This window comes from Tenrec ecaudatus, chromosome 1, assembly GCF_050624435.1.
Source record: "Tenrec ecaudatus isolate mTenEca1 chromosome 1, mTenEca1.hap1, whole genome shotgun sequence".
In the NCBI taxonomy this organism is placed as follows: Eukaryota; Metazoa; Chordata; class Mammalia; order Afrosoricida; family Tenrecidae; genus Tenrec; species Tenrec ecaudatus.
In genome coordinates, this window is record NC_134530.1 from 213,724,636 (window position 1) to 213,744,754 (window position 20,119).

A 20,119-nucleotide genomic window follows, 5' to 3' on the forward strand; every position below is an offset into this window, starting at 1 on the left:
ACGCCCAATTATTGTGTCTACACATATCAAGCAGTCTCCACTATGAACATCCCAACCTATGACTTTGATGGATGAAGAACAATGGAATGTAATTACATCAAGACTGTATAGAATTCACTTTGTCAAGTTGAAAGAAAAAGGCTGTATAGTGATTAATGGTATAATCCAATGCTAGTTATTTTAGATGATAAATATTGAATATTATACATCTTAAAGATTTGCTGAAGTCCTTATTCCATTTCTTTCAGTTACAGATTGCTTTCAAGTACCCACATTTCCTCATGCTGTACTCAAAAGCGCTGTAAAGAAGTCATATAAGTCAGGAGAACAAGTCGAATACGAATGTGAAAAGAATTTCCAATTAGTTGCGCCAAATATTGTAAAGTGTGTCAAGGGTCAATGGATAGGAACTCCTACATGTAAAGGTACTTTGGTTCAATCTTAAATTTACTAAAAGATGATACATTAGACAATAACCCCCCCTCTTTTTGGCACCTTGAACAAATGGGCATATTTTAAGGGTACACAACATGTCGACAGAAGTTAGCCTTTTAGCTCAGTGGTTCTGAAAGAGTGGCCGCTGATGTAGCAGCATCAATGTTTTCTGGAAAATTGCTAAGGCATATAGACCTAAGGGTCCACCCTAGACCTACTAAATCAAAAAAGCATGGGCAAGGGACCCTGAAATAAATTTGGTAAACATTATAGATTGTAAGATTAATGAGTCCAGTGCTTATGTTATAAATCGAGCAGTTTCAAAAGGTGCACGATCTGCAATGGGCAAACCTAGATGAGAGGAAAGGGTAGATGCAGTTGAGGAGTTAGGGTCCCTGCAACACACAGTCCAAGGACCCAGAGCTTTACTTGATACAGGTTTGTATACACTCCCTGTCACGTAGCCTGCAATTTGTGACAGGTTTCTACACCAAGGTACGACTGACAATGATTTCAGGATAAACAAAGAAACAACAATACATCAGCCAAGCGGTTGGCAGACAGGGGGGAGAGCACGGTTAGACACATGAAATAACCAGTAGGGTTGCAGACTGCTGCAAGTACACTTCATTTGGGAATCAAGTCTAACCTACTCTTGCTTTGCATTGACCTGGAATTCTTTAAAGTAGCGGTTCTCAACTTGTGGGTTGTGACCCTTTGGGAGTCAAACAACCCTCTCACAGAGGTCGCCTGATTCATAACAGTAGCAAAATTACAGTTATGAAGTAGTAACAAATTTTTTTTAATTTATAAATCAGTGTTATTTTATTTTAAAGTTTAAATGGAATATAGTTCATATATCATGCAATAGTTCAATCATATCATTAAGATTTGTACAATGGTCACCACAATCAATTTTAGAGTATTTTTCTTCATTTTTTAGTTAGCATTTATTTATTTTTAAATCATTTTATTGGGGGCTCGTACAACTCTTACCACAATCCATACATACATTCACTTTTGTACATTTTTTTCTCATTGTTCTCAAAACATTTTCTTTCTACGTGAGCCCTTGGTATCAGCTCTTCATATTTTCCCCTCCCTTCCCCCTCTCCCCTCACCTATGAACCCTTCATAATTTATGTCGGGGTGTCACTACAACATGAGGAACTTTACTAAAAGGTGGTGGCATTAGGAAGGTGGAGAACCACTTCGTTAAAGAATTATATATTTCAAAAGGATTAACGATGCAATAATACAAGTGCATAATTGTTTGGAGAGTTTCAGGTGGATGTGAAAGCCATAATAGCCTATAGCCTTGGATTCCATATTGAATAGCTTTCTTTTTTTTAACCACGCCATTTTTTTACAACTCCTATATGAATTATTTCGCCTAATTAGTCTTTCTATACTATAATACCCCTTAAAGTGTGCTCTTAATTCTTGACATACCCTTTAAAGAAATGCATAATTCTGTTACATTTCTAAGGAGCTAAAAGCATGACTAATAAGCAAAATAATTTCAAATAAATATCTGATGTTGCATAATTAAATTATTGCAATTTTGACACTTTCTAAATTCATATTGGGTTCATAGTAAATATTTGTCTTAGTAATTCTATAAATTTTCAGGACAACTCTCATTTTCACAGGTCACAAAGGAAAAGAAAAAACTCTGCGTTATAATAAAGATAGAGAAGAGATTTAAGGCTGTGATACTTTACATGCTTCAGCATTTTAAACTTAATTTTCCTAAATATTCCATGTACATTTCTTAACACTAGCAAACGTTCTATATATTGTCTACTGATTTTAAACCACTTTTTGAAATACATTACAATCTTGTTTATTGATTTCCTACTCAAAATGAACACAGGTGGACAGTTTTTCTTCTCTCTCTCTCTCTCTAAGATGTTTCCTGTGTGAATCCTCCCAAAGTTGAAAATGGCAAAATGATTTCAATACAAATGATGAAGTATCCACCGGAAGAGAAAGTGCGTTATGAATGTGACAAACATTATAAACTCTATGGAGAGGTAGAAGTGATGTGTATGAATGGAACCTGGACGGAACCACCTCAGTGCAAGGGTAAAATATAGTATTTCTTAAATATCTGTTTACTATATTGACCCCTATGAGTTTTAATCTCCCCCATTGTTTTCTATCTTTCTTTCGTTTTTCAATTCTCTTTGTATTATATTATAAAATTAATTTTACTATCTACTGAATATGGGTTTGCTGGGACAAGGTCTTTTACTTGGCCTTTAAGAATGGCTGTGCCCCTCCACTGGTCCTAGGTGGTGTTAGGTCTATACACATTTGTGGTCGACATTTCATTTTTATCTGATTTTGAAAAATGTTTGTTTGATCACTACACTCTGATCTCCATGGATTCAGATGACAAGTCCACTGTCATTTGAATCCTTGTGTCGCATTCCCCACTGTCAGTCACTTTGTTCTGACTCACTGCAACCTTATAGAGGGTTTGCAAAGAACAGATAGTCTTCTGCATCCTTTCTTTCTAGCTGCTCCCAAGACTTCTTTCTCTTTCTTAATTTTTTCATTATTTGATTATGATGTATCGATGTACATTCCTCTGGGTTTCATTTGACTGGCGTTCAGCTAATATGCAAGTGTGTGTTTAGGGCTACTTTGGAAAAATCTTAGCTATTACATTTATATTAGTTCCCAGATTTGCACTCTTCTCTTTTTATGGAACTACAAATCATTTTTATTCAGACAGAAACTTAAAACTCTGGTTACCTTTATTTGTTTTAATTAGATTTCTAATTAGAAAATACACATTATTTTATCGTCAGCTTTTAGATTCACTCACTTGTGGTCTTGAATCAATTTTATGAATATCAATGAATCAAAAATTAACCATGCTCTTATTTTCTCAAGTTCATCATCCCCCTTAAGTTTTAAAAGTTGTCAACTAATTTCAGTGTCTAAGTCATCTGAGTATTGGCGATCTGTTAGTTGTGTTTCAGATTTTCCCAATTCTTGATACTAGAAGTAGTTTTCCTGGTATTATTTTTCCACCCAAAGTATATATTATTTAAATCTGATATTTTAAAAGACATCCACTTCTACAATGCGGTCGTACCTAGACTACCCACGTGGTGTCACTGACACCATGGAAAGAGGATCGTTGCCTTCTTATCTTGCATGTGATTGGAAGTGTAAACGGTTCAGGTGTCTTATAATCATGGGAGAGGAAAAGGAGATGTGTTTTATCTTCCCATGGCGATCTCCTAGATTTGGACCAATTAATCCATGTGTCACCAAGCCCACTGCCATTAAATTGACTTCAAGTCGTAGGAACCCCGGTAAAATTTCCTGGACTATAAATGTGTACACACATCAACAGTGTCATTGTCCGTTGATGGAACACTTAATGGGCTTGAGTTTCTATTTCAAGAGTGCTCCTTCCCAGAGCTTTTGGTTAAAGAGTGAAAGTTTGTATCAAAACTGTTTTGTCTGAACAGGACCTCAATTCTGCATTGCAATATTCTTCAGTGTTAAATTCTGGATATACCGGAGATTCAAAGAAAGGCCAAATAACTCACTGCCATGTGGATCTCTGAGGGTGCTGTCGGGTAACCAATGAGCTTCCAGTTTAATGATTTATATTCAAGAGTGACTCTGAGAAAACTTGAGGCTATCTGCTAATGTAAAGATGTACAGCCCTGGGAACTCAATTTATGAGTCAGAATAGAAGTGATAGCCATGGTTTTTTTATGGTTTTATATTATTCTTTGAATCTCCAAATTCAACATATCTTTATATTCCAGATGTTATGTCCAGGATTTTAAATTATTCTTAGGAAAACTTGAATGTTGCTGTACATAGTGACTATGTGCAATAGAATAAAACACAGCCCTGTCCTGCACTATTCTCATAATTGTTGTTATTTTCGGGTCCATTATTACATCCACCATTTCAATCACCCTTCTTGAAAGTTTTCTTTTTTGTTGTCATCCATACCAAGTATGATGTCCTTTTCCAGGGTATAGTCTCTCCGGATTGCATTTCAAAATAGCTTTGGATAGCTTCTCAAGGCTATGCAAAATATGTGATATGAAATGTCAGCATCCTAGCCTCCAAGGAAAATTCTGGCTGTACATTCAGTGGGCTATCGGTAGTGTTAATTCTTTCAAAGAACCAATGTTTTGCCGCATTGATTCTATGCACTATATTCTTCTTTTCCCTCTCTTTTATTTCTGTTCGAATTTTTGTTATTTCTGTTCGCCTTCGTTATTCATACAATTGTCCTGTTGACCCCCTTTTAATTGCTGGCATTTTTGTGTCAGCATCTTAATCGCTAGTCTCTCCTGTTCCATGTGTGCATTTAGTGGTATCAAAGTTTCTCAGGTAACTGACTTTGCTATATATATCCCAAAGGTTTTGTGTGTCGTATTCTCCTTCTCATTGGATTCTCAAAACTTCCTGATTTCATCTCTGGTCTGGGTCATTACCCATTCATTTCGCAGCAGAGTAATTCAACCTTCAATTGTTTCCTCTTGTTTCCTTAATCCTCCTTTTGTTGATTTCCAGCCTTATCGGGTAGTGATATGAGAGGGAAGTCTGCGTGACCTCTATATGCTTTCCCTCTTGGTGACCTCTATGTGCTTAGATTTGCACAGGCTTGACTTGTGTCCCAGCCTGTGGTCTATCTTAGAATATAAGCCATGTGGGCTGGAAAGAACGTGTTTTCATTTGGGTGGAGACCGCTGAAAATGTCTATCACCTAATTGCAGAGTTTAGTTCTGATTGAAAAAATTCGAGTGTCTCTTCTTGGGTGCACAAATGTTTATTATGCTCGCTGGTTCTTGAGCTACTGATCCCTTGAGCATTATATAGTGCCCCTCCTTATCTCCAGTTGTAGCTTGTACCTTGAGGTCAATTTTGTCAGAGATTAAGATTGCAAACCCTGCTTCTTTTAAACTGCCATTTGTTTGGTTTACTTTCCTCCAGCCTTTGATTCTCAGCCTACATCTGTCTGCAAGCTTGAGATGTGTCTCTTGTAAGCAGCAGATCAATGGGTTGTGCTTTCTAAGCCAGTGTGATAGTGTGTGTCTTTTAATGGGTGAGTTCAGACCATAGATATCCAGAGTTATAACATCCATCAGTAGACTCTGATGTCATCCTGTACCTTTTTGTTGGGTACTTTATTACCTCTCTTCTTTTCAGTGCATTGTTCAAATAAGCCTTTGCTTCCTTCTTGCCTTTTATTCACCATTGAGCTCATGTTATCTTGGGGGTTGTTTTCAATGTGTTGACCTCTGGTGGAGTTGCCCTCTGTGGTAGTCTCCTGTTTGCGCTTGGTGGGTATTGTTCTTCTGACCACACTGGGTGGGCAAGGACATTTTGTACACCTGGGTTTCTTTTAATATTTAAGATTTTCCTTGCCCTGGGAGACTTTTACATCGTCATCTATCTTGATAGATACTTTGGCTGGATAGAGGATTCTTGAGTTTGCATTATTTCTCTCAACTTTGGGGTGATGGTGCTCAACTCTCTTCCCTTTTTCCTGGTGTCTGCATATAAGTCTGAGCATATTCTTGTTTGGGTTCCTTTATAGGTCACTGTCTTCTTTCCCCTCACTGTACTCATAGTTTTCTCCTTTACCTCAAAGTTGGATACATTGACTGTTATGTGCCTCATTGAATTCTTCTTGCGCTTCAGTTTAATTGGTGTCTCTTCTGCTTCCTGGATGGCTGTCTGATTCTCATTTATTAAACTGGAGAAATTTTCCTCTAGAAATTCCCTCTCAGTTTTTGCTGTTGACTTCTTTGTTATGTCTTATTATGGTGATCTAAGTATTATAACGTTGCTCCTCTTCATAACATCCACCATTACTCTCGGGTGTTCTTCAGTTTCTTGGATTAGCTCCTATGACTGTCTTTCCCATTTGTTGAAGTCTGCCTGGTTACCCTCAAGGTCATTCAAAAGAGTCTCAGCTTCTTCTAATCTGTTCTTAAAGCCAGGTAACTTGTTAAATGCTCCTGTTACCTCGTGCCTTAACTCGTGTATTTCTCTTTGGTGCTCTTTTATGTGGGTACTCAGTTACATTCCCTCAGACCATTGACTCAGAAACAAATTCATGTTCATTTGGCCAATTAAGACTAACAGTGACCACAGAAGGCAGGGTAGAACCTGCTCTGTGAGTGTCAGAGGCTGCACCTCTTTAGGGCACGACAGAGCCTCCGATGTCTTCCCTGGAGTGGCTGGGGGTTTCCAGTTTTCGAAACTGTGGTTAGCAGATCCACGCATAAACCAATATGCCACCGTGCCTTTGACTATGGCTGCAAATAAGCTGACCTATAGAGTACATTGAAAAGTGTATTACTAAGATACCAAACCAAGTTCACTGCCGCCAAGTAAATGTTGACTCCTAGCGTCCCACTGTGGGTTTCTGAGGCTGTAACTCTTATGGGAATAGAAAGCCCAGACTTTCTCCCATGGATATAGTTTGATTAAAAATTAGCATTTCATCATATGTTTACCTTTTTAACCATTGGTAATTTGTTGTAGTTTCTATTATTGTCTGCTCTCTTTTAGGATAACTTTTCATAAGGTGTCATTGGGTTTTATTGGTATGATTTTTCTTATATGAAATCCAGGATAGGTGACCCATAGAGACAGTATGTAGATTACCAGTTATTTAAGATTATGGGAGCCCTGGTGTATGATATTTATGCAGGGTCAGCAGATTGAAAACACCAGCCATTCTGGGATAGAAAAATAGCATTTTCTACTCTCGCAGAATTGCAGTGCATCCTGCCCTATTGGTCTCTATGTGGGGTGATCCACTTGATGGCAGTGAGGGGTTTTCTTTCTTTTTTTTTCAATTTAGGGTTATAGTAGAGAATGCTTAGGTATAAATGGGGAGCTAGTAATATGGGAACAGGAATCAATGAGATGTTTAAAATAGATTACAATAGTGATTGTACAACTCTTTCTAATATATTTAAGCAATTGACTTTTATGACTGAATAATTATTCACCAATAAAACTTTAAAATAAAAATAATACCATTTAAGTTGTAAGATGGAGAGTAAAAGTTGGGGCAGATGAAAGTTTAACTGAGTCAATTTCAAGTCATGGCAATCTTGCATAAAACAGAAGGAAAGCATGCCTGCCTTGGCCCATACTCACCTCAGTGCCAGGTTTGAACCCCTTGCTACAATCACTGTCTCAGTTAATCTTATTTATGGTTTTCTCTTTTCTACTCACACTCAAAGTTAACACTTTTGGAATTCCTTTCTAGCAACTGGGCTGGTATAATGACATGGCCAAAGTCAGAGAGAGGGAGTTTTGCTATCCTCACTTTGAAAGGGCATTTGGGCTGTATTTCAACCAGGAAAAATGTGTTTAATCTTGGTATGTTCAACATTCTTCACCATGGCATTTGGTCACTCAAAATTCCCTTCAGTCTTCCCTCTCTTTTTTCCCTTCAATTCTCACATGCATATGAGGCTAGTGAAAATACCATGACTTGATCCAGGCATACCTTAGGTCTCAAAGTGTCATCTTTCACTAAAAAAAAACAACTCTCAAGGGACCTCTAGCCGTAGTTGGTTATTACAACGTGTCATTTGATTGCTTGTCAGATGCTCTCATAAGAACTGCATTTTGACTGAAGAATAATGAATTTCTTGGCAATTTCAATTCCTTCACTATTAATTGAGGTGCTGGCTTATTGGTCCATGTTTAAGAAAATTCATTTTCTTCATCAGCACAATTTATACTGAAGGGTTTTGTTTTTTATCTTCAATCTACCAAAAGGAGAAACGGACTTAGCTTTAGAAAAAAAATAGACTAGAGAAAGATCTAGAAGGAAATGTAAAGTAAAATAAAATAGAATTTGAGAATGAGGAGAGGCAAGAGAACACAATTATATAAAGTTTTGAGAAATTTAAAAATCAATGATCAATTGATTCAAATATTGCAGAGATATTTATCGGACCATTTAAAGAAAAACAATTAAAATGCCCAAATTATATAACAACTAATAGAGTATATAGAGCACAACAAATACTTGAATTTATAAAATCAGAAGAAATTGTTTTTAATTTTGTCAGACTAGTGCCTGCATAAAGGAAATGATAGACATCAGACAGCAATAGGTTGAAGAATGGGAGGAAGTAAAACGGAGATTGCAAAAATATTTTTTATTTTATGATTTTGTGTATTAAATGATGGCTGGACATAAGCCATAAGAAAGTTGGCAGAAATAGTTTAAATTTGAGGGTCGTGCTTGGCTCTATGAGAGAGCACTGACGACAACTTGAGAGGGGAAAGGAATAAAGAGCAGTTTCAGATTCTTGGGAAAAATAATGGTCTGGAGTTGCGAAACTATCCTTAATTTGAAAACAAAGCCAGAAAACTTTATCTGAGGCTTACATAAGAAATATGTACAAGTAAAATTTAAGGAGTTTTGGTATACAATTAAGGAAAATCACATTGAATAGTCTCAACTGATTTCTGTGAACACAAGGACTGACCAACGTACATTTTGGTTCTTCAAATGTTACACTTGCTTCTGGGTATACTCCGTGTGCTGATTCAAAAAATGGTATTCACTTTTCCTTTACTAACTCGAGTTTCATGATACAAAACATGTGCAATACACCACTCTTCTCTCTCTCTCTGTCTCTCTCTCTCTCTTTTACACACACACACACACACACACACACACACACACACACACGTGCACGCACCGAAATCAGGATCTTTTAATGTAGTGTTGGCTTGCCTGAGAGAAGTACACAATTACTTTACTTAAAAGAGTTTGTGTTGTGATAAATGTTTAGGTCTAGTTATACTTCACATGATTTCCTTTGATCCAAAGATATATTGAACAGTGAAAATTACGTGAACTGGGGATTCTCCTTAAGTATCAATACTAACTATAAGGCCACCTCTGTGAGACCCTCAGCCACTCTGCAAGGGAGAGAGGATCCTCTCTGCTCCCATAAGCTTCTGCCACAGGAGGCGTTCCACTCTCAGCTATAGGGCTTCTCTAGGGATCATAATCAACTGACTAGTGGTGAGTTTGTTAAAATAAATACAAATGTTTTTAAACACAGTGTAGGTCTGTGAGAATTCAAACTACTTTATTCAAATGACAATATTTCAATCTTGTGTTAATAAAACACAACTTCTATTCCTGTGCATGGAAACTCTTAATAGGTAGAATTTTTCTTATAGAGAAGCTTGGAGTCAACCTCACCCCAGAGATATTTAACAGAAATTGTCCATAGACTTCTCTATATTAAAATGTATTATGAAATGTTTACTGTACAACATGAGGAAGAAAATTTGGATGTTCAAAATATTGATGAAATTACTATGAAGTCTTACATAGTCACAACTCTCCATAGCCCTCACACCCTCCATTGATGTGTCTTTTCACTTTTCTGTGATAGTCCCCACTCTTCTCGAGGTGTGTCCTGACTTTGCAGTACCAAAGTAGCTGTCTCTATGGAGATTGCACAGTCTCCCATACCAAGAGAGATAACGTCTTGTCAAGTAACAAATCCTAATTCACAGAGAACTGATAGCACAGGGAACCTCCCTCCACCTTGGGTTTCCAAACCTTTAAGGATTTTGAAGGCTTTAGAATTACCGATGGCTTTGAACCACTGTTCTTTTGGCAGCTCAATGAGCAACCAACTAGCCACCTTGTGACCACCTATACAGCTTCCCTTAAAAATATTTAGCTAATTATTTTTAAACACTTCTTAATTTTTTGTCTTGTCTTGTAATTTGTGGGTCTGGATTCTTCTCATATTTAACACTAACATGATAAGTTAATAACTTAAAATAACTTATTAGCAGAAAATAAAGTAGAACTTCATATCTAAGAAACTAGAGCTGATGCAGTCTAACCAAAGAATGTTTCAGAATGATTTCTCTAGATAACTCCAAGAACAAGCCTAAAACTTGTTCTCGGCCTTTGTCAACTGATAAGGATGACAGATGTGTTATGTGATTTGGGACAGTAAGGTGACTCTGGGGAAATACCTTTGGGATAAAAAAGAGAGTAAATTAAGGGCATTTCAATGCGTTTGTGGAAATATTGTTTCTATGCGGGTGTTTTGTCAAAATTAAAACACACTATCACGATAAAAAATCATTCAAATTTGTACCACTATATGTAAAATGAATGCTATTCAATTAGAAAAAAAGGCCGACATTTTTTTCATTACTGAGATTGGGCAAAGTCGATGGAGAGGAATGAGTAGGGGTTTTCTCCATTGAGACGGGCTCTGTCAGAGGACACTTCATTCTGTTGAATGGTCAGGACGCAGGGACTGCTTTCTCTCAATACGGCTTTATTGCAATATAGAAACATCGCACTAAGAAAAACATACATCCAAATTCTAGTGGTCAAATAACTTAGAGTACTTCCACTCAACGCTTCATTTCCATTGTAGCTTAGGGGGCGACACTATCCGTTATGTTAATTTTAGACACAGTTGAGAGACGTATTCTTCTGTGTGCATCTCTGCTCACTGCAGCCATGCGGAAGCATGCATGCCAAGTCACACAATGGCTTCTATCACTCCCTCCTCTGTGAAACATGTCACTTCCACATTCATTTCATTGATCTCAGAAAATTAATTTGCCATGTCTACATCCAAATGCCAAGGTTGTGTTGTACGACAATGTGTCTGGTGGACTAAAACCACAATTCTTGTAAATACTTATAGAGACAACTACAGATGCACGAGAGAGCGTGAAGATAATGAAGGGATATTTGAGAGCACTGCCAGATATGGAATGCCATGAAGATCATGAGCGCGTTTAGCAGTAGAAGGATCATGTCCCGAGGGCACCGATACAGCAGAGAGGAAATGTAGTGTCAGGATGAGGGAGAGATGTAACAGGAAGAACGTTACACCGCGATCATCTTTACATCAGGCTATTATTGGATTGGGATAAGTAACCCCCACTTTAAAATGCTTTTCACGGTGTTTTTTTTTTTTCAGAAGTCACATGTGATCCTCCTGATATTGCAAACGGTTTCTTCGGACCTCAGAGGATCACACACAGAAGTGAGGATGAAATCACATACAGCTGTAAAGCTGGCTTTTATCCGACAACCGGAGGAAATACTGCACTGTGCACAAGCCGCGGCTGGGACCCTATGCCCAGATGCAGTGGTAAGTTGCAGTGATGTGCGGATCAATTTTAAAATAGTGAAATGAATTGCCACTGCACAGAAAAGCCATAACCACAAAAAAAGCAAACATTTTGCAGATTGTGTATGTAAATTAGGACCCCTTTACAATTCTATGCTTATCACAGTAAGAGGTCCAAGTTCTTGAAAGCCTGGATATGTTTTCAATGATGACAATTATTTAATCACTCAAAATTGTATGTATATATGTGTGAACAGGAACATGTGTTTCTCTTTCCCATCATCAGAACTGAAGCTTGAGGCATAGCAGTAACACCTAATATTTTGCTACTGATCAAACGCTGTGCAACAAATTCCCCTCAAAATGGATTGGCTTAAAGCCCAAACCTTCATCATCTCCTGATCTTTATCAGTCAGGATTGAAGAGGGCTAGCTGTTTTTCTGATCCAGACTCTCTCCAGTAAGCTGACCAGATGGTTGCAATGTGTCCGCAATCACCTGACGGCTTGACTGGGCAGGAGCATCTGCTTACAAGGAGGCTCACTCACCTGGCTTTGAGGAGGAGCCATCAGTTTCTGGACACGTGGACCCCTCCAGACACTACTTGGATTGCAGCCAACTTTCCTCCCAGCTGCTTTGGACACATTACTAGTAGGAAACCATGCTTGGGAAAGTGGTGGCAGCGCCAAAAGGGGAAGCCTTTTGACAAGAGGCAATGACCAGTGCCTGCAACAGTGGGTTTACACATAAGAATGATTAGGAGGATGGGCCAGTGCCAGGCAGGGTTTTTTTTTTGTTGTTCTCTTGCAAATAAGGTCCCTACTATGAGTCAGAACAGACTACACAGCACCTGACAAGAACAAGAACAGCAATCAACAAAAACAACAGTGACCAGAGACATACAGACCTTATAAAAGAGACAAAAACAGACTCAAATATGCCCTCCCCAAAACAAACTCACTGCAATTAAGTTGATCCCAACCAACAGTGATTCCAACATCAGCCATATCCATATATTAGATAGGAGAAACTAAGTTCAGCACACACTCAGAATGAGGGAAATGAGGCTTCGTGATTTGCAAGAGGTGTTGAAAATGCTGTACAATCTTAAATAATTATTACACAAAGCAAATTGTGAGTCAGTATAATGGTAATTTCTCTGTCCTTTGTAATTTTGTTTATAATTTCTGGATTTTCACTCTTAATTTATTTTGTTTGTTTCTATCTCACAGTACACTATATACCATCATTACACTGGATATTTCAGGAAACAAAATACATAAAAAGTGACAAAATTAGGGCCCATTACTTCAATATTAAGACAGACACAATCCTAAGATAAATGAACAAATGTCTAAGTCCCGAACAAAGAAAGCTATTATCACTGTGAAGCTGACTTCAATATGAATAGTGATTATAGGGAACATATGAAGTAATTTTATGTTAGAATTTGGAAATGGGAAAGTAGCCCAATCATCTATGGGTGAACTTGGGCCAAATTGCATTGTGTCTTCCACAAAAGATCTAGAATTCTTGGGGACAAAATACAGAAACTGACTTGTTCATCAGATAGTTGGTTATTTCTTTAAATGTTATGTCAAGATCAGGTGCAGGACTCTGTTTCTATAATTATTCAATTAATCACTTATGCCAATAGATAGTCTAGAAATTTAGGAGAAATTCAGAACAAATTCACTCATGAAAGTGAATGTGAATTAGGAGAGACTCTCCATTCAGAAGGATGCTAAATGCCAGAATGACTCCAGCAATGTGAAAATGTTGCAGTCATGATTATATGATGTGGGATTAGATTAACGGAATCAACTGCACTTAGACAGACTCAGCAATCGCTATAAAATTTGTCAGTACTTTATTATTTTTTTAAAGATCAGTTTGAATTAGCACTGTATTGTAACCAACACTGAAATAAAATACTTTAATGAAACCACAGTCTCTGTTAAGTGGAAAAGAGGTGGAGAAATCTGCTCTTAGTTCTGTGGATCTCAATGATGGTCAGAGTGTATGTGCAATTTTACATTCACTTCAGGGAAAGATTCTGTAAAAGAGAGAAAACTGAGATCCAAATACACCATCCCCAAAACAAACTCCCTGCCTTCAAGTTGATCCCCACTAATAGTGACCCTGCAGGACAGAGTAAACTTGTACCTGGGGGCTCCCGAGGTCATAAGTCTTCATGGGGGTAGAAAGTCTCATCTTTCTTCCATAGAGGGGCCAGTGGCTTTGAACTGCAAAGAAGAACCCACAAGTAACTCAGGGTTCTCTACTGGGTACCTCAGGGAACCTGAAATCAAGCGTTGAGAAATCAAAATAAATAATAAGAAATAATTATGTAAGGGCTCACACGTGTGGTAGAATGAAATTACTTTTGATCATGTATTCATTTTGTTTCTTTGGGAAAAACAGTTCTTTTAGCTTTTTTATTTATTCAACCTAGGAAACAATAACGAAGCGGATAAGCAACCTTGCATTGAAAATCTGAGGCCTAGAGTTTAAATCTCACTTGTACAGTTACTGACTAATTTCACGGGGTAAATCTGCATCCCAAATTTTAATATCAAGTGTTGAAAAGCAAGGATGTAACTTTGAGAAGAAAGGTTTGTAGGACTGAAGCCATAATATTTTCAGTGGTTGCATATGCAGGTGAAAGTTTGACTTGGCACAGCGGTTCTCATCCTGTGTGTTGCGACTCCTTTGGGGGTTCCAACGACCTTTTCACAGGGGTTGCCTGATACATAACAGTAGCGAAATCACAGTGATGACGTAGCAATGACAATAGCTTTATGGTTGGGGAGTCACCACAACATGAGGAACTGTATGAAAGGGTCATGGCATTAGGGAGGTTGAGAAGCAAAGACATCAAATATGGAAGATCAAAGAACAAGCAATGAATGTGAAACATGGTGCTGAGGAAAAATCACAGATATTTTGGGCTGTCAAAATCACAGAGCTGCCTTGGAAGACAAAGACCCAGAATGCTCCTTGGAGGCAAGGTTGGTGAGCCTTCCTCTGACATACTTTAAATGTTTCATCAAGAGACACGTCCCAGGCGGAGATATTCCTTGGTAGAGCAGCAGGTCGTCGAAACAGAAGAAGACCTGCACCAAGATGGACAGACACAGGACTGCACAGAGGGGCTCAAATGAGTGCAGATGGAGCAGGGAAAGCAGTGCTTTGCTCTGTGTGCATTGGGTCCCGTGAATCAGAATAGACTCAACTGCGTCTAAGGATAACAACATGCCTTAATTTTAAATGCCAATAATTCATTGTTGATTCCCAGTGTAATTTATGTTTATTTTATACATTTTGTTTGTTTACCTAAGAACTAATTAAAATTAATGGAACAGAATTAGTTCCATGCCGCCACCTAGAGAAAAAGAATACATATGAATATTTATACAGATGTATCAGGCATTGTTATTTAAATTATTTTTAAAATGATGGCATCTCTCCTGACATAATTGGCCTTGTAACTTGATATGTCAATGATGGCAGTTAACAACAATGTTTTCTGTAAATAGAAGAATCATATTTAATGGAAGAAATTTAATTTAGTGTGGTCATAGAATTATATCATTACATTATCCCATAAATAAAGCACAAGCTCTGAAAAATAGACTTACTCAGTTGATAAATTAAGTAGCATTTATTGACATAAGCCACAATGATTCCTAATATAATAACTTAATAAAATACAATGGCATTTTGCTGGAATTAAATGTAAATATTATATACAGCATTTAAGAAACACCTTATCTTCAATGTAGATGAGAAATAATCAAAACTATAACTAAATCTTAACTCTGTGTGTTTTTATATTTCAATTAATCCTACTCTAAAATTTCTCATTGCCCTGCTCTATGTGAGTAGATATGGAGGGAAATGGCAAGTAGTTCTCTGGTTTCTGCTAGGGAAAAAAAAGAAAGAAGAGCAGGCAGACAGCTGGATGGTAAATGTAGCACCTTGGTCCTTTAACAGAATGGTCTGCTATTCTAAGAAGATGTGTCCTCAGTGAGACCAACTCACTCGATCTCACGGTTTCATTTTAGAAAATATAAACATAATTGTGTACAACATCAGATCAATTAAATGTAGCTTCATCCTCATCAGGAAAGATGATCTCCAGTATCTCAGTGATATAACTTCTATGTTTTGTGAAAATTTAAATGCTAAGATAAAATATTATTTGTACTCTCTTTTTTATACCAAGGGCAGCCTTGTGGTTTTCCAGAAATACAACATGGTTGGCTGTATCAGGCAGAGAGATATCGACCGTACTTTCCAGTAGCAACAGGGAAATATTACTACTACTACTGTAATTCGGGGTTTGTGACACCTTCGCAGTATTCTGGGGATTACATTACCTGCACGAGAGAAGGATGGACGCCAAAGGTCCCATGCCTCAGTGAGTGAACTTCCTTAAAATTGTACCTGGTGACTCCTTCAAGAGCAGCGGGAAGAGCTCAGAAGCGACTGCCATTGAATCTGACGCCAAAATACAGAGCCTTCAGAAGAGTGGTCGCAGCAAAACCCAAATAGTTGTGTTCTTCTGTGAGTGGGTGTCCATGACACTCCACTGAGAAATACAGGAGAACATTGATCAAAATGCCCCCCGAGTTATATTCATAAATATTTAAATTATAATAACAGTGTAAGTAGCTTTGAATATTTATTTATCTTCTGAAAAATATGTTGTTGTCACTTGACTTTTCGTCCTCTAATTCATTAGTTTTAGAATCTTACATGCACTAATTTAAACACTGCAGAAATAAACCTAAATACACTCTCTGACTTGATTTTCACTTTTAACTTATTACTACTATTATGATTGTGGTCCTTAGGAAGATGTCAATTGTATGAAGTGGAAAATGGATATGTTGATCATGCACAGCGTTATTATCTACAAGGTCAGTCTGTAAATATTCAGTGTAATCGTGGCTACAGTCTCCCGAATGGACACACCGCCATCACATGTACGGAGCAGGACTGGTCCCCTTCTCCCAGATGCATTCGTGTCAGTAAGTAATATCTCAGACGCTTTATAATTTCATAACACTGGTCTATATTCACCATGGAGAATACGTGTGTCTTGTTAGTCAATGGACATGATGTATTTTTTTTCTATATGGATGCATTCTATGAAAATTAAAATATATATTCTTCTTAATAAATATTTAGCAAAATAAATTAGTCTGTTTACACATCAGAGGAAAAATACAGTATTATGTTTTGGTTAAGTGGAACTTCCAGCTTAAATTTTTGAGCTTCTTGAATGTATACCTTTTTGTCGTTCATGATTTTTGAAAAGTTTTCTTATACCAACTGTTCAACATTACCCTCTGTGGGTTGTTTTTTTGTGACCTCCTTCTATTCTGAATTTCAATATATGAAAATAGTTCTCTTGATCCCGTCCCACATAATTCTTAGGCTTTCTAATTTTTACCCTGATTTTTCCTCATATAAATTAGTGTCTATATCTTTATATTTATTCACCAAATTACTATTCATTTGATTGATCTTTAATTGATTTAATACTACTCTTTGATCCTTGCAAAATTTTAATCTAATCTTCTGGCTTTCTGCTTGTTGTTTGTGTATGGGGTACAATTGTCTATTTTATCATTTTCCATTTGTATTGTTTTCTTGAAGTCATACATGGTGTTGTCTGTGTTTCTTATAGGTTTTCTTGAAGTATACATAATTTTAAAATTTCCTTGGCAGGCATTATTCTTCATCAATGAGATTTTCTGGTTGATTAATTTTTTTAATTTTGATTTGCTCTCTGTCACTGTCCCATTTCTTTCCTTGATTTGAAGTTGTCCGTTGTTTTCAGACACTTGGGGTTGTACTCATTTGTTGATTACACGTTGATGGGTACATCTAGAACTTTCCTCTGCGACACCTGGCGGAGTGCAGGGTGCTTTGGATGCTAGTTTGACAGCACTCCTGAGGGGAAGTAACTGTTTGGGAGTGTGAACATCGGTGTTTATTTTACATCATGAAGGGCAGTTATGAAGGCTTGAGCAGATTTCCACTATCTCTCATTGGTTCAGCTGTGGAATAAAAGAAAGCAAAAAAAAAAAAAAAAGAAGAAGCAGATCAGGAATAGAAGTTTGCTCCCAATGCTCATCACAGCACAGTTCATGATAGCAAGAACCTGGAAAAGCCTAAATCCCCATCAGTAGATGATTGGATAAAGAAACTGGGGTGCATACACACAATGAAATTCTACTCATCCCTGAAAAGCAGCTTTGAATCCCTGAAACACTACAAGATGTGAATAGAACTGGAAGCTAGATTCTATGCTGAATGAAGTCAGTCAAGCACAAAAGGACAAATACTTCATGGATTCCACGCCTCTAAGAACGAGCAGCAAACAGGGCGCAAGCTCAGGCAGATGGACAACCAGTTGGTGGACTCAGCCTGGTGGAGAGCCTGAGCAGTGCTACGGAACCATACCCCATCTGCTCTGGGTGGGCACTATGAAGGTCACCAGGCCTGAGTGAGGGCACCTGATCAAGGTGGGCCAGGATCGAATGGTAAAGAGGAAAGAGGGCCGGGAAGGAGAGGTGCATAAGCAAGAGCATATCCCCTGCTCAGGTAGAGAGCTCTATTGAATGAAGGGGGACTAGTGACACGAAGAACAGCTCAGGAAAGAGGAGCGGAATGGAACACGTCTGCAGGGAAAGATGCTTTTCTGCTGGTAGGAAATCAAGGACTGAATTCCAGTTGTGTGGAAGAATGACTGAAAATGCTTTGGGGACACTTTACATGGGGGTGCCTTTGGTGGGATGTTACTTTGAGCAAGCTTTGAGCAAGCTTTGAGCAAGCTTCTGAGTGAATCCTGGGACCAATTCCTGGTGCCTAGGGCCCGTGGGACACTGAATCCCGAATCCTTGATCCTTACTCCAGAGGCTGACCCAGTGAGATCCGATGCAGAAACTCCACTGGGTGCTTTGGACTCCACCTCAGACACACTTGGAACCTGAAGATTCAAGTCAGAAAACGCACAGTGTCTGAGGAAGCAGCTGGCAGCTGTATCAAATTTGGAGAATTGCTGGTAGCGGACAAATATGGTCTTGTTACATTGATATCCTATCTGCTGGATTAAGACAGGTATTATGATGGAACCCTGTGATCGACACACTGTTTCATTTGGTTTATGTTTGTTCATATTAGGGAGTATCACAGAGGTTCTATGTCACTGGGGGATATAGTCTTTTGGAGTTGTTGTGTCGGTTTCTCTGTTTTTCATTCAATGAACCCCAGGATTGATGAATCCATAGGGATAGGGAGTAGAACACGGATGTTGGTGTGGAAGGGGCTAGTTCAGTCACGGGCTTGATGAAAGGGGGACAATGCTAAGGAGTCCAGGCAAAAAAGTATGTTTGCAAACGGATTACAGAACCAATGGTATAATTCTGTTTGATGTGACTGAACTATGGAATGTATAACATTTATATTAATATCCAATAATAAAAAATAAGCATAAAACATAGATCCAGGCCTGGAAATTGGGTTTACACCAAATCCTAGCTCCAATGTAAGAGCAATTATTTCTTAAATCATTGTCCTACGTGATATTCATCCTCAGAAAGGAACACAGAGGAGACGGGTGCTATAGCAAAAGTGGCGAAGAAAGTAGTTGAAATAGCCCGTATATCAAATGAAATAGCATCTGAGGTCTTAAAGACTTGTGTCCAATCATGCAACCAACTAAGAGAGATGTCAACTCAGTCCAAATGGAAGAAGCATGCCATCATCAGTCACCAAAGGGTTATGAATCACATAATCTGAAGTCAAAGGAGGGATTAGTATCAGAGACTGAAGTGTGAGAATCTGGTTCGCAGAAGGTTGTGCATGACAGTGGGAGCCCAAGATTCATTTGTGGAACCACAAAGGAAATAAGCCTCAGGAGAACTCCTTCTACCCACACTTGAGGGATCAGAGGCACATGGATCCTAAGCATATTGCATCATAGTCTTGAGTATACAAGATCAAAGGAATATATCTGTGTTAAACAATTAAAATTTGTCGACATATTCCCCTAGGCTGCATGCTGGTCCTGATCTTGTTTCCAAAATTCACTGTACATCTTTTACATTCTCTTGTTTGTTCTTATTAGGGTGCAGCTACTGTAGTGTATCTCATGTTAGGGTGTTATGTCATTGGTGGGTCAACCTCTTGAAGTTGGGTTAGATGTTTTTTCCTTGCTGCAGTATATAAATCTTAGGATTGATGAACATACAGAGACAGCAAGTGGAATAAGGGTTAGGGTGGGAAAGATGTGCAGTAGTGATTGTGGAGTAAAGGGGAGAGTATGTCAAGGAATGCATTTAGAAAAATGATACTTGGAAACGGATTCTGATAGCAGTTGTACAATTCTGCTTCACATGATTGAACTATGGAATAAATGATATGTGAACTAAATCTAAATTAATGGGATGAAAAGAAAAGAAGAAAACATTGTTGAAGATACTGCCAGAGGATCAGCCCTCAGATCTGAGAGCA

At 38.0% G+C, this 20,119-nt stretch overlaps 1 protein-coding gene across 1 annotated transcript in view; it reads left to right on the forward strand.

Annotated features, from left to right (window-relative positions):
- Positions 1 to 20,119, forward strand: part of LOC142439457 (complement factor H-like) — a 70,498-nt gene that overhangs the window by 39,838 nt on the left and 10,541 nt on the right. Inside the window, exons 13-14 of the mRNA XM_075541835.1 lie at positions 249 to 425; positions 2,347 to 2,523. Coding sequence (XP_075397950.1) covers positions 249 to 425; positions 2,347 to 2,523 — 354 coding nt within the window. The remainder of the gene's footprint in view (positions 1 to 248; positions 426 to 2,346; positions 2,524 to 20,119) is intronic.